At 46.6% G+C, this 16,255-nt stretch overlaps 1 protein-coding gene across 1 annotated transcript in view; it reads left to right on the top strand.

Annotated features, from left to right (window-relative positions):
* The window catches only part of LOC119951992 (sodium- and chloride-dependent neutral and basic amino acid transporter B(0+)-like), a 79,571-nt gene that overhangs the window by 12,086 nt on the left and 51,230 nt on the right, over nt 1–16,255 (top strand). The window contains exon 4 of the mRNA XM_038775442.1: nt 5,748–5,915. Coding sequence (XP_038631370.1) covers nt 5,748–5,915 — 168 coding nt within the window. The remainder of the gene's footprint in view (nt 1–5,747; nt 5,916–16,255) is intronic.

Raw genomic sequence — 16,255 nt, 5'->3', positions numbered from 1 at the left:
GAATGTTTATGGTTACTGTCTGCATGGAGTTTGCACATTCTCCTTGTGTCTGCGTGGGTCTCACCCCCACAACCCAAAGATGTGCAGGATAGGTGGATTGGCCATACTAAATTACCCTTTAATTGGAAAAATATAAAAAATCTCTGAAACTAAAAGTCTAATGCTGACCATGAAACCATTGTTGAATGTCGCAACAACCCATCTGGTTCACTAATGTCCTTCAGGGAAGGAAATCTGCCACCTCTTCCTGGTCTGGCCTACATGTGACTCCAGATCCACAGCAATATGGTTGTCTCTTAAATTATCCCTAATTAGGGCAACTCGGGATGTGCAATAAATGCTGCCCCAGCCACCAATGCCCATATCCGATTAAAGAATTTTCAAACAAGTGCACAGAGCTCATTGATATCTTTGTCACAAAGATGAAGACACCCAGTTAGCTGCCTCTACTGTATCTTTCTTTTGCCTGAGCCCACAAAGCCAGACTTCCCCTAAGGGTCAATCATGCCCTCTCTTCTTGCTTATCTCCTTCAATCCCTCTCCCAGTTCACCTTGTCCATAAGACCCACCTCCTGTTCCCTCGATCTTATTCTAGCAATCTTACTGAACACCCAACTTGATTTCTTTGCATACATGTTTTATTCTGCCCAGACACAGCCTACTCCCCTTCAAAGCTGCTGTCATCCTAAAAGGCTATTTCTCATCTATGTGCTCCTCCCCAACATCATCCAAAAGCGCAATGGTAAATTCTAGCTGCCACTAGTGATACTCTTTTTTTAATCTCAACACAACCTCCCGCTGTCTCTAATTGGCCACACTGCTTGGGATGGGCAGAAATTTCCTCCAGTTAAATTTTGGGTGACCAGAGCCATTTTATAGAATAGAACAGTACAGCACAGAACAGGCCCTTCGGCCCTCAATGTTGTGCCGAGCCATGATCACCCGACTCAAACCCACGCATCCACCCTATACCCGTAACCCAACAACCCCCCCCTTAACCTTACTTTTTTTTAGGACACTACGGGCAATTTAGCATGGCCAATCCACCTAAACCGCACATCTTTGGACTGTGGAAGGAAACCGGAGCACCCGGAGGAAACCCACGCACACAGGGGGAGGACGTGCAGACTCCACACAGACAGTGACCCAGCCGGGAATCGAACCTGGGACCCTGGAGCTATGAAGCATGTATGCTAACCACCATGCTACCCTGCTACCCGCAGGGTACCATTTTCTTTGGCCCTTGCTACAAACTCAGTTTCCAATTGCCAACACCATCCCTCTCCCTGACCACTGTGCGTGGCTGAATCAGATTGATTGAAACAATCGGGTTTGATCCTGAACAGAATTTTTGATCCTTTCCATCACCAAGATCAGCTACTCCAACATCATTAATATCACTTGCCTCAATCCCAGCTCTCAGCTCATCTGCTAAAACCCACATCTATGCTGCTGGTACTTCTTGACTTAGATTCTGTCGGCTGGTCTTCCAGCAAGCAGGATCCTTAAATTTGATGTTGTTCAAAACGTTGCTATCCATGTCCTAACTCACACGAAATCCTGCACAACTTTCTTTTTTTTAAAATGTATTTTATTACAAACATGCATCAAAACAGGTTACAGCAAATAAACACCCAGGAAACATACTTCCCTACAATCAACTATACAGTCTGGACAGACTTTTCCTTTTTCACCCCCCGCAACGAACAGCTTCTCAAACACGGTCACAAACATCCCCCACTCAAACGCCCCTGCTGAGCCCTTAACTCATTCTTTATCCTCACTAATCGCAGGAAGTCGTACAGGTCACCCGCCATGCCGCTACCCCCGGTGGTGATGCCGACCGCCATTCCAGCAAAATTCGCCGCCGTGCAATCAAAGAGGTGAAGGCCAAGACATTGGCCTTCCTCCTCTCCATCAGCTCCGGCATCTCTGAAACCCCAAATATCACCACCAAAGGGTCCGGGTCCACCTCCTCCTGCACAACTTTCACCCCTGTGCTCAGTGGCCAACATTGTCTCCCAGTCCCTTGATTTTAAAACGCATATTAAGCATACAAATTGACAAAGATTAGTGGGAGACTACAGGACTGGGAAATCTTTAGGGGGCAACAGAAAGCTACTAAAAAGCTATAAAGAAGAGTAAGATAGATTATGAGAGTAAACTTGCTCAGAATATAAAAACAGATAGTTAAATTTTCTACAAATATATAAAACAAAAAAGAGTGGCTAAGGTAAATATTGGTCCTTTAAAGGATGAGAAGGGAGATTTAATAATGGGAGATGATGAAATGGCTGAGGAACTGAACAGGATATTTGCGGTCGGACTTCACAGTGGAAGACACAAATAACATGCCAGTGCCTGATGGAAATGAGGCTATGACAGATGAGGACCTTGAGATGATTGTTATCACTAAGGAGGTAGTGATAGGCAAACTAATGGGGCTAAAGGTAGACAGGTCTCCTGGCCCAGATGGGATGCATCCCAGAGTGCAAAAGGAGATGGCTAGGGAAATTGCAAATGCACTAGTGATAATTTACCAAAATTCACTAGACTCTGGGGTGGTCCCGACGGATTGGAAATTAGCAAACGTGACACCACTGTTTAAAAAAGGAGGTAGGCAGAAAGCTGGTAATTATAGGCCAGTGAGCTTAACTTCGGTAGCAGGGAAGATGCTGGAATCTATCATCAAGGAAGAAAAGTGAGGCATCTGGATGGAAATTGTTCCATCAGGCAGATGCAGCATGGGTTCATAAAGGGCAGGCTGTGCCTAACTAATTTAGTGGAATTTTTTGAGGACGTTACCAGTGCTGTAGATAATAGGGAGCCAATGGATGTGGTATATCTGGATTTCCAGAAAGCCTTTAACAAGGTGCCACACAAAAGGTTGCTGCATAAGATAAAGATGCATGGCATTAAAGGTAAAGTAGTAGCATGGACAGAGGATTGGTTAATTAATAGAAAGCAAAGAGTGGGGATTAATGGGTGTTTCTCTGGTTGGCAATCAGTAGCTAGCGGTGTCCCTCAGGGATCAGTGTTGGGCCCACAATTGTTCACAATTTACATAGATGATTTGGAGTTGGGGACCAAGGGCAATGTGCCCAAGTTTGCAGACAACACGAAGATGAGTGGTAAAGCAAAAAGTGCAGAGGATACCGGAAGTCTGCAGAGGGATTTGGATAGGTTAAGTGAATGGGCTAGGGTCTGGAAGATGGAATACAATGTTGACAAATATAAGGTTATTCATTTTGGTAGGAATAACAGCAAAAGGGATTATTATGTAAATGATAAAATATTAAAACATGCTGCTGTGTAGAGAGACCTGGGTGTGCTAGTGCATGAGTCGCAAAAAGTTGGTTTACAGGTGCAACAGGTGATTAAGAAGGCGAATGGAATTTTGTCCTTCATTGCTAGAGGGATGGAGTTTAAGACGAGGGAGGTTATGCTGCAAATGTATAAGGTGTTAGTGAGGCCACACCTGGAGTTTTGTGTTCAGTTTTGGTCTCCTTACCTGAGAAAGGACGTACTGGTGCTGGAGGGTGTGCAGAGGAGATTGACTAGGTTAATCCCAGAGCTGAAGGGGTTGGATTACAAGAAGAGGTTGAGTAGACTGGGACTGTACTCGTTGGAATTTAGAAGGATGAGGGGGGAACCTCATAGAAACATATAAAATTATGAATTATGGAGTAGATAGGATAGGTGCGGGCAGGTTGTTTCCAATGGCGGGTGAAAGCAGAACTAGGGGGCATAACCTTAAAATAAGGGGAAGTAGATTTAGGACTGAGCTTAGGAGGAACTTCTTCACCCAAAGGGTTGTGAATCTATGGAATTCCTTGCCCAGTGAAGCAGTTGAGGCTCCTTCATTACATGTTTTTAAGGTAAAGATAGATAGTTTTTTGAAGAATAAAGGGATTAAGGGTTATGGCGTTCGGGCCGGAAAGTGGAGCTGAGCCCACAAAAGATCAGCCACAGTCTCATTGAATGGCGGAGCAGGCTCGAGGGGCCAGATGGCCTACTCCTGCCCCTAGTTCTTATGTTCTTACGTTTATGTTCTTATATCCGTGATTTTTAAACCCTGGCAGAGCCTTACCATTTCTGCAACCTCCTCCAACTCTAACCATCTGAATTATTGCACTTCCTAAATTCTAGTCCCTTGCACATCCTCAATTTTAATCTCTCCACTATTAATGGCCATGTTTTTTTATTTTTTATTTTTTTATTTTTTTTAAATTTTTTATAAGGGTAATGGGGGGGCTGTTGGGTTACTGGTATAGGGTGGATATGTTGACTTGAGTAGGGTGATCATTGCTCGGAACAACATCGGGGGCCGAAGGGCCTGTTCTGTGCTGTACTGTTCTATGTTCTATATGAGGCGCCCAGAATCATAACCGGGTGAAGCGCCATTTTTGAAAAGTAGAGAAAAAGTGGGCTAAAGGCAGGATGCCGCCGGGGGAAGCGCTGAGGTATATGCCGCACGCTAATTGGTTACAACCGGGACTAGTAATTAATATACTATGCGGCCCTTTAAAATTGTGAATTTCTGAATGTGGCCCTTGCACGGAAAAGTTTGCCCACCCATGGCATACAGTGTCTCATTCTGTGCTACAGTCAAAAAGTCTAAGTGCAATGAATAGGCAGATGGTGTGGTCGGTAAGTGACTGATTCCTCTGAATAACATCCTGCGGTCAATTACATGATAATTGTTTCTATTTATATTGGAAGCTGATTTCCACAGTCTCCTCTCCAAGTTCAGAAAAACAATTGACTGTTTCTCTTCACGCTTATTTTATACATAAAATTTGTTTGGATTGCTTTGAATTTTTGACACATTTGATTCCAAATTTGCTGAACTCCAAATTATGTTTAGTGAAGAAAACTTGAATTTGTATAGTGCCTTTCATTACCCCAAAAGATTAAGGGAACAGTGCGTGTAAAAAGCATTGAAATGTCTGATCAGCTATGATCATTTTAATGGTGGAGCAGGGTCGACGGGCTGAATGGTCTACTCCTGTTCCTATGTTCTAAATCATATTACAGCGATTGAAGTACTTGTCAAGTGTAATGTTGGAAACACAGCAGTCAGTTTGCATACAACCAGCTCCCTCAATCAGCAATGTGATAATTGTTTGACTTTCTTTGTGACAATGATTGAGCGATAAATATTGGCAAGGGTATCTGATATATAGGAATATTAGTACATATATTTGTGCTCCAGTGTGCGAACCACCGTCGCCTTCCCCCATGGCTGGTCGTCAATTCAATTTGTCACTCTTTTAATTCTCATTCGGTTCTAGTCAAGTACAACTGTAAAGAAACAAAATTGGTTTGTCCGATCGGCACAGTGCCACAGTGGTTAGCACTGCTGCCTCACAGGACGAGGGAGCCAGGCTCAATTCCAGCCTTGGGTCACTGTCTGTGCGGAGTCTGCATGTTCTCCCCGTGTCGCGTGGGTTTCCTCCGGGTGCTCTGGTTTCCTCCCACAGTCCAAAGATATGCAGGTTAGGTGGATTGGTCATGCTAAATTACCCCTTAGTGTCCAAAGATTTGCAGGTGAGATGGTGTTACAGTAATAGGGTGGGGGAATGGGTCGAGATAGGGTGTTCTTTCAGTGGGCCGGTGCAGACCCGACGGGCTGAATGGCCTCCTTCTGCACTGTAGGGATTCTATGACCAGCTCAATACATGAAACCATACAATTAATTCATATGAATACCTTCTAATTTACATTGCTTTCTCAATCCTTTAAAGGTGTGGGTATCACTATGGTCCTAGTGTCAACACTTGTGACCATTTACTACAACTGCATCATCGGCTACAGCCTGTACTACTTGTTCGCCTCCTTCCAATCCCCCCTGCCGTGGGCAGACTGCTTCAGTTGGTGGGGCGCAGATGAAACATGCAGCAGGACTCCCAAAGGTAATGTCTGAATATCTATTGGGTTCATTGTTCAAAATTGTTCAATTTTCATTCTTCTTATCTGAAGGCGAGAGAAAAATGGACATTACGTTTCTATAGCTATCTTCATTTTAACTGTATAGAAGGCGTCTCAAGTTGCAGAAGATAGAAATAGTGTTGTAACTGGCAGTAACCTTTTAAATCTGACTTTTGGACTATGTAAAACCTGCTTGTCTCAATAAATATTTCCTGAGCTTTGAAAGTGGACAAATCAATTTGAAAATCTCACTGTCGCTGTGAATTTCCAAGAAACAGCTTGTACCAATTCAGCTATTGCTGAATATGTACATGGAAAATTTACATATAAACCTATTAGAATGACTGTTACTTGTTTTGTTGTCATTTCATAACATAAAATAGCAATATTTTTGATTTAACATGACATTTATCACTTTCAGAGACTGAATAAGATCTTATGGAAACTTCGTATTTGTGCAGTAGCTCGAACTACTGCCAGATAGAGTTTTCTACTCATTTTACACATGTATTACTGTCAAGTTAAGGATAGAAACTTGCAAAATTATGAGGAGTTACTGTGCATCTGTATGAAAGACAATATCATTTACACTCACAAGGTGAGAGCAGACGCAAGATTGTTAGAATAAGTTGTATTTTCCTTGTGCTGATTTTGGGGGTGGATGGGCTTACTATTAGTGCGAGCAGGGAGACAGGGGTTTGGTTGAGAAGCTCGATGAGTGGTTACTGCTTACCTTGTGCACAACAATGTATTAAAAATCGTGGTCAGCAGATTGGTCAGTTCTGTGGGACACAGTGGACAACTGAGAGGGAAGCTTTTTTTATATTCTTCTTAGCAGTCCCTCAGGATGGAGGATGATTGGCTCCACTATAGGTCAATGGGGTTTTGAGATGGTTGCTAAATCCAATGCCACAATCTGTAGACTTTGCCACATGCACGGCAGGTGGTGCTTGAAGGGTTGGGTAGGTGGATTGTTTGGAGTGATCCCTCCAGCAGCTCGAATTCACCTGTACATGTTCCCAACAATTTCTCTCCATGTGTTTGGTTTCTTCAGTAATGAATTTTCTCCACTTCGGTTGGTCACAAAACAGGGTTCTTCCACGAGTTGGCAAAATACCAAGTCAACGAGCTATTGCATTATTCAAAATTACCTAGGTATCCAGTAGGCAACCTTTCAACAAGGTTTTCGTCCCTCATCAGCTCTCTTCACCTCCCTAATAGCACAGTGGGTGTACCTACACCTTAGGGACTGTAGTTGTTCAAGAAGGCAGCTCACCACCACCTTCTGAAGGGCAACTAGGGATGAGCAATAAATACTGGCCTAGCTAGCGATGCCCACATCCCACAAATTAATTTTTGAAAACTCAACAATTGGATTTAATATCTCCCAATTTCACACAGATAATCATCTCCAACAGCTTTCTAAGCCAAGGCATCCCCGCCTCACTCCGCTCTCTAAACATTATCTCTCCTTCTTCCACCCTCACAAAAATGTTGAAATAAATAGAAATTCATCCAACCTGGTACAATCATGAGTAGTGTTGTATTTATATTCCCCTTAGCCCTCCCTGTGGCTCACACCATGTAGATAATCTTCTATAATAACTATCTGAAAATTATTGTGTAATTTTGGAATTGTGGATTGCCCTTTTCGAGTACAGTAGCATTGAACGGATAGACTTGGGGTGATATCCGAGTTTTAATGTGCAGAATGGGACTATGGCTGAAATCTGACCTTATCATGCTGACTGGTCTTCATGCTTCTGAAGACTATTCAAACAAGTGCTGCCATGTTGAAATGGTTTGCTAATGTTGAAAGTGCATCATCAGTCCTATTCTCTGTGATTAACACTGGGATACCAGGTATGCTCAGTTGACTTGGTGTACAGAATTACAATGTGTAACAGAACAACCACTTATACTTTGAAGAAACTAATTAGTTAAGCTTCTGAGTGCAGAGAAACCTATTTCATTTATTTCTGTACTCTATATTAAACTATTCGTTCCTCACACCCACTTTAACCTAACCACAAGTGGGTTTCATGAATGGCACACAGAAGAATATTTGGGGGAACCTTTAGGAGACAGCGATCATTGTACTGTAAGGGTCAAAATGATGATAGAGAAAGAAAATAGGCAATCCAGAGTAAAAAGAATTAACTGCGGGACAGCTGACTCTAACAGGGCAAGACGGAGCTCAGCTGGATAAACTGGAACAAAAGGTTGGCAGGAAAAACAATGGGCTACCTTCAAAACAGAAATGTTCTGAACACAGTCAAGGTATATTCCCTTAAAAGGGAAAGGTAGGGCAAACAAATCCAGAGGTCCCTGGATGAAAAGGAGATAGAAAATAAGATAAAGAAGAAAAAGTGTGGGGGGGAAGGTGAAAAAGCAAATTAGAGAATCGAAAGGCTACTATGAGAAAAGACTGGCAACCAACATAACAGGGAATCCCATAGTCTCTTAGAGGCATATAAACAGTAAATGAGTGGAACAGGATGAGTAGAGCCGATCAGGGACATATAAGGGAATTTATTCATGGGGACAGGTGGCATGGCTGAGGAATTAGCCGAATACTTTGCATCCCTCTTTACCAAGGAGGTAAATGCTACCCAAGGCATGGTGACAGACAAGGAAATACTGTCCCTAGAAGTGTTCAAAATTAATAAGGAGCAAGTGTTAAATAGACTGTCAGTACAGTCCATTGAAGGAATTGAGAATGGAAATTACAGGGGCCATAATCTTACAGTCATCTTGAGATTCAAGGGAGGTGACAGAGGATTTGAGAACTGAAAATGTTATGCCCTTATTCAAAAACAATTGTAAGGATAGCCCAGCAATTGCAGGCCAGGTAGAACATAGAAAATACAGTGCAGAAGGAGGGCATTCGGCCCATTGAGTCTGCACGAATCCACTTAAGCCCTCACTTCCACCCTATCCCTGTAATCCAATAACCCCTCCTAACCTTTTTGGACTCTAAGGCCAATTTATCATGGCCAATCCACCTAACCCGCACGTCTTTGGACTGTGGGAGGAAACCGGAGCACCCAGAGGAAACCCACGCACACATGGGGAGAACGTGCAGACTCCGCACAGACAGTGACCCAGTGGGGAATCGAAGCTGGGACCCTGGCACTGTGAAGCCACAGTGCTAATCACTTGTGCTACCATGCTGCCCTAAGATAAGTAGATAAGTGGTCGGCAAGGTTCTAGAAATAATTATTCGGGAAAGAGTGGGTTGATTAGGAAGAATCAGTGTGGATTTCTGAAGGGGAAATCATGCTTAACTAATTTGCTGGAGAAATTTGTGAAGGTGTCAGAATGTGTCAATGAAGGGAATGCTGTTGATGTGGTGTACATGGATTTTCAGAAAGCATTCGATATAGTGCCACACAACAGACTTGCAAGAAAAATTATAGCTCATAGAATAAAAGGGACAGTAGCAGCATGGATACAAAATTGGCTGAATAATAAGAAGCATAGAGTAATGGTCAATGGATATTTTTCAGACTGGAGGAAGGTTTGTAGTGGTGTTCCCCAGAGGTCGGTATCGGTACCCTTGCTTTTCCTGATATATATTGATGATCTAAATCTTGGTGTGCAAGGGGCAGTTTCAAATTTTGCAGATGATAACAAACCTGGAAATATTGTGAACTATGAAGAGAAATGTTGAACTTCAAATGCACACAGACAAGTTGGTGGAATGGGCAGATAGGTGGCAGATGAAGGTCAATGTGGAGAAGTGTCAGGTGATGTATTTTGTAGGAAGAACAGGGAGAGACAATACAAAATAAGGAATAAAATCCTTTCAGGGGTGCAGGAACAGAGGAACCTTGGTATATATGTGCATAGATCATTGAAGGTGGTAGGACGTGGAGAGATTGGTTAATAAAGCATATAGTATTCGTGGCTTTATTAATAGGGGCATAGAGTAGAAAAGCAAAGAGGTTATCCTGAACTTATACCAGTTAGACCTCAGCTTGAATAATATTTACACTGGGCACAACCCTATAGGAAGGATGTTTAACGCAACAGAGTGCAGAAGAGGTTTACAAAAATGGTTCCAGGGATGAGAAACTTCAGTAATGAAGATAGATTGGAGAGGTTGGGATTGTACTTCTTGGAGCGAAGAAGGCGAAGAGGATATTCAATAGAGATGAGAGGACTGGTCAGAGTTGATAGGGAGAAACTGTTCCCACTCATAAAAGGATCAAGAACAGATTTAAAATTGGTTTGCAAAAGAAGCAAATCTCTGTTACCCTGGCTTGACACTAAACACACTCTCTTTTTACAGTAGAAGCCACTTAATTGCCTTTGATGTGACAAGAAACTGGTGAGGAACTGTCAATCATAAGAGGGTTTCTAAACATTGTGGTTAGCAATAAAGCTGGTTAATGGAGATGTATTTAAGCATGAAGGGAAAGATAGATAAACAATCCACCAAGCACCTGACTCTCGACTAATAAAACTGTCAATCATTGGCTAGTATAATGCATTGTTATGTGAAATTGAATAGGAGTTTTGCATTGGAACTTTCAAGTGTACTTGGCTTTGGAGAAAGCGGGGGGGGGGGGGGGGGGGGGGGGGGGAAGCGAATCGGGTCCCCAGCCCGTAATTCTTTGAATTGGATGCAAATCACCACTTTGCAGCTATTTCAATATAATCGCACATTTGCATCCTCTCCCAATGTGAGGGTGTTGGGGTGTGGTAGGGTGGGATGGGGTATCACACTGGCGACCTGTAAGGAATCGGAGCAGTGGAACGGGTTTAGTGCCCGGCATTGATCCCGTTTTCCGGGCTACCCACCATTCTCAGCCCAAACAGGCATCCCCATATCAGTGTCAGTAAATGGAGAATCCGCCCTATTATTGTAAAGTTAGGAACGTGAATCAGTTAACATTATTAGCCATGTTCCATATGAAAGCAAGAGAAAGAATGTAATAAAAACATCTGTTTGGTTTGCTGTGGAGTCATCTGTTCCCATGGGATCGTCATGGAATCGTACATTTCCATTAAGTCACCACAGGAGTCATATGTTACCATGGGATTGTTTTGGGGTCCTGCTCTATTTCTCTTTGTAGCAGGAGAGAGGGACAGTCCCTGAAACCTGACCTTTCAGGAGAAATGCATGGAAGTTTTTTTTAATATTCCATTGGCTTTGCTCTGGCTCATTAAATGAATTGTTAATGCTTTAATTCCTTCATCGTGTATTGCAGTTAGTTTGTTGCAATATATCAAATAACATCTCCCCAAGATGTACAGGTTAGTTAGATTGGCCATGCTAAAATGGCCCTTAGTGTCCAAAGATGTGCAGGTTAACTAGGGTTATGATGATAAGACGCAGATGGCTGCCTTCTGTACTGTAGGGGTTCTATGGGTTCTGTTACAAACAGAGTGATTACCATACACAGCACATAATACACATACAGGCTGGAATCTCCGGAAAGATTTCTAAGTGTGGTAGCAAATGCGACGTGCTTCCCGGAGTCGGCCCAACATGGTCGGCAACACTATGCAACGTCAACTGGTCCACTTAACGACCATTCTTAACGACCACGGGATTCTCACCGCAAATGAAGGATCACCAGCTGATTCGCCGGGACCGAGCTCGTGACCCCTCCCCCCCCCCCCCCACCACCCGCCAACGCGGTCGAGCAGCACTTCAGCAGCATTTGCTCAGCCAACCCCAGTCAGCTTGCAAGAATGGCACCGAGGTGACCGGCCCCAAGATTCAGGGACGTGGACCAGGGGATGGCCCGAGACACAGTGGAGGCCAGGAGAGATGTCCTGTTTCCCAGAGGGCCCCTGAGGGTGAGCCGCAGGGCAGCTAGTGCTGCCTGGGATGAGGTGGCGGTACTGTAAGCTCTGGGAGTGTGACCAGGAGGACTGGCCTCCAGTCAATAAATTAATGACCTGCACCGGGCAGCAGAAGTGGGTTGACCCAAAGCACCCCCCTCGCGAGCATACATCACCCCCAACTCTCCATGCGGCCCCCAACCCACCTTTGACCTCCCTCCCTTCATACCCCCAATCCTTCTGTCACAACCCCCCCCTCCCCTTCCCAGCCCCTCCCTCCACCCCCCACCAATGTGAACCATGTGTGTTCCCTCTCTGTGTCTCCTCTCACACAACCATAAGGAGAGGGACTAGCAGAGGTGTGCCGGACTTAAGAATCTTAATACTCACCTCCTTCGAGGAGTTGGCCCTGGAGGTGACTGGAGTGACCAAGACAGAACTGGCGGACATCGCAGAGGTAGGGAACCACAGGGCTCCACCCGGAGGACCTGTCAAACCTGAGTTGTTATTGCCTTACTGACTGACCCATCCCTCCGACTGACCAAATGTCCATTCTCCCGCAAGTCCTCTAGCTGACGACATCGCCCATCCCGATGGCCCCCTCTCCAGGCTCCCAGGAAACCACCTCGAAGGGAAGCTCTAAGGAAAACACGATCGTGGTGTCACAGCTGTCATCCCCACCCTCCACCAGTGCAGATACACACCTCGGTGGCAAATCTAATGGTGTCATGTGAGAGTACCTTTGAGAAATGCGTGTTTGGGAAATGTACCTTTAAGAAATGGGTGTTTATCAGTGATGTCAGAGTGTTGGTGGAGCAGGGCTGTCTGTCAGCTTTTTTCTTTCGTTTTAGGCTGTTTGCTGCAGGGTATTTTTTTTTGGTTTAGTTTTTCAGTGTTGGAGCTGAAGCCAGACAGAGCAGGTGTACTGTTGATCTCTCTGCCATGAAAAGACTATCTCTTGATCATTTGGTGAATTCAGAATTATAAAGGCTTTCAGTGGTGAATGTAAACATGATGTGCTTCTGTTAAAAGGTGTTTCTTTTGTCTTCTGGATGTTGTTTGGGAAGTTATTAAGGATTACTTAGTGTTGTATTCTTTGGGGGTTGTATTTGAATTAATGGTTGCTAAGATGTTCACTGTATATTTTAAAAGGGTTAACTTGAGTTCATAGAATAAACATTGCTTTGCTTTAAAAATACTTTTCCATTTCTGTTGTATCACTCCTGTAGAGTGGGCTGTGTGCTCCCCATACCACAATATAGTAAACGTTGTGGGTCAGGTGAACTCCATGATATACTTTGGGGTTCTCTAAACCCTGACCCATAACAGTGGTCAGGCTTCTGGGGAACAATCTGGTGAACACCACACCGCTGCTGATGTATGTCAAGTGGAGGCAGGAACTCCCAGGTGAGACAGCAGTCGGAGGTCAGGATCCCAGGACCCAGCCAGATGCTGAGCCCATGGAAGAGGTATACACGGACCTGATGGAGATGATAGGGAGTGGTCCAGACATGCAAAGGGAGTTGGCAGCGAAACTCCAGCAGATCCATAACCGATTGGAGGAGTCCCAGATGCTATGGGCGCAGGAGATGTCGCCGGCAAGATACTGAAGCCAATACTGCTGGGGTGGAGTGCAGTGGAGATCCTAGTGCACAACATCAGCACCATGAGTGAAGATGTCCAAGGCTTTGCGCAGTCGGTGACAGCCATTGCTGAGGGTCTTGGCAGAATGTCCGACTCGCTGAGGGATGTGACCCAGTACCAGGCCGACCTTGGCGAGGTACTGCGGGACATGTCTGCTTTCAGATGGGAATGGCCAAGGCGCTGCGGAGCATGTCCCAGTCGCAAGTGGGCATTGCCAAGGCACTGCAGAGCATGGCCCAATCACTGAGGAGCATCACTGCGGGCATTGGCACGATGGTGCAGGCATCGGGGAGTCACCAGGACTGGCAGAGACAGATTATGATGGGGCAGCTGGGGCTCAAATCCTCTGTCCCAAGGTGAACCCCGGGACACTTTGGGCATCGACTGGGAGGAGTGGGCGGTGGGTGCCAACCCGGACCCATCCCATGAAGTGGTGACAGTGGCCACCAGCTCCATTAGTTCCACCCCTCTGATGAGGCCACGTCTCACACCCAGCACATGGGACAGGGTGGCACGGCTGTGCATGTGCCACCGACAAGTGCTTCAGGGTTGTCCGGCCCCAGAGCCCCAGAGATTGCCAGCCAGGGGCATCGAAGATCACAGGACGAGGTAAGCAGCTGGCTGCTTCAACCTCTGATGTGCATCCTGGGGACACACCTAGACATTGTCATGATATGCAAACATGTAACCGATGAACACTCAGAATAGGACACAACCAATGGACAGTCAGGACACTCAGAGGTGGCATCACCACAAGGGGGCTTGACATAAACACTATAAAAGGGATGAGGCACTCACACCCTGCCTCTTTCCACAGACAGACATCGAGAGAGTTTGACAGGACTAATCAGTAGCATCACATCCCAGCACGTGGCTTAGAGTAAGCTGGTACAGTTAGACTGAGTTACTACAGTTAGATTAGCAGAGAGTCGAACTCATTTGAGAACTGTGTTAATAGCTCAACAAACACGTTGAACTCATTTCAGAGTCTGGAGCATCCTTTAGTTAAGACTGCATCAAGTAGTAGCCTGTGTTATCTGAAGCAGCATAACACAACAGACGTAGCGGTAGAGCTAAGAGCACCAAGCACATCGAGGATCACTGAGGGCACGGGGGGGAGGGGGTGGTAAGTAGGTGGGGTGGGAGGGAGGCACCATCGGGAAAGTAGGGAATTGTATAACACTTGAGTACAACTAGTATGATGGCTTGGCCCATCTCTTCAGGCATCACAGCATCACAACACCCCTCCCCACTCGCCCCAGCACACCGCATGCCGGTGATGGGTTTGAGCAAGCACTCAGCAGATAGATAGGTGTCGGATTATGGTATAGATTGAGGAGCACTGGAGCTCAGCTCTGCGGGTTATCATCACCCTCCTGCCCTCGACAGTGACAGTGCCAACACAATCCCAGCACCCTGGAGTGATGTGCCACATACCCCGGGAGGGTGGATAAAGAAGGTGGTGGGGTGACAGACCAGGCCATGTCCAAAGTGAATCGGGCGAGTTTGGGGGCCTCCCTGGCCCTCAGGGCTTGCCGTACGCTTGCTGCTGCCACCTGTCCTCCAGCCTCCGGCTGGTCCTCTGGTTCCTAACCTGCCTCGTCCTCCAGCCTCTGCTGGTCCGCACCACCTCATCGTCCTTGTCTTCGTCCTCCTCGGAGGTGGCCACATGTACCCCATCACCAACCTCCATCTCGGAGCGGCCCTCCGGGGGTTGTACTGCAGTGCACTACGGGAACAATCGAGGCATCAGAACCACATCTTGAGGAGTCCGGCGCACCACTCGATCACAGCCTGGGTGGCCACAAAGGCCTCACCGGGTCTCCGCTATGGCCTACGGCCTGCAGCATCCGTACTGACATCGTTAGCTAGGTCCTAAGCGGGTACCCCTTATCCCCCAAGAGTCAGCCGCCTATCCTTGGAAGTGGCTGGGGATGACTGACTGCCCCAGGATGTTGCCGTCACACATCCAAGAAGCGTGCACACACATGCATGATCTTAAGGAGCTGTATGTTCAGGGAGTGGAACCCCTTTCTGGTAATGTAGGGCACTCAGAGATGGCCCGGTGAGCACAGGACAACAAGCATGTAGTTTATCAGGCCCTGGGCCTGGGGCACCCCGCGAAGGCGGACAAACCTGCTGCCCGGACATCCTGTTGGGCTTGGTCCATGTCAAAGTTGATATAGTTTTCCACCCGGGCAAACAGGGCATCCATAACCTGTCGGATGCACCTGAGAGCTGTGGCCTGTGAAATGATACACAGGTTCCCATTCGAGCCCTGGAAGGAGTCTGAGGTGTAAACGTTCAGGGCTGCGGTGACCTTGACGGCCACCGGGAGTGGCTCTCCTTCTCCATTTGGTGCCAAGTCCGCGAGGACGTAGCACAGATGCTGTACCGTCTCCTTGTTGAGGTGGAGCCTCCTGCGGCACACGGTGTCTGTCATCTGTTCAAACGACCAACAACGCCTGTACACCCTGGGCCATGATGGGACTCCCCTCTGAGTCCCTCCCTGGTCTGATGGGCGGCCGAGTCCTTAGGGTGTGGGGTGGGGTCCGGCACATCTGCCGCCGCCTCGAGCATCTGCTGCCGCTGCTGCCGCCGCCGTCTCCGGCGTCTGGCCGCCCGAGCCAGCAGCAGCACCACTAGGGCAAGTTCTACTGGGTCCAAAATCTCTGCCGCAGCGTTCAATATCTGTAAGGAATTGCGAGAGGGTGTTAGACTGGCAAACTATGGTGGCTCCCCCACCCCGGGACCATCCAATCCCGAATTGATCCCCCCCCCCCTCCCCCCACCACCCGGAACACCCAGCCCACACACTCCCAGCCACAGTGGGCCCCAGATCCTGTACCCCGGATACCTGCTCATAACGTCACCTGGACCGGGC

Source organism: Scyliorhinus canicula, chromosome 17 (assembly GCF_902713615.1).
Source record: "Scyliorhinus canicula chromosome 17, sScyCan1.1, whole genome shotgun sequence".
NCBI classification, from domain to species: Eukaryota; Metazoa; Chordata; class Chondrichthyes; order Carcharhiniformes; family Scyliorhinidae; genus Scyliorhinus; species Scyliorhinus canicula.
Note: the sequence above shows the minus strand (reverse complement) of the source record. Positions and strands in the feature narration are given on the sequence as shown.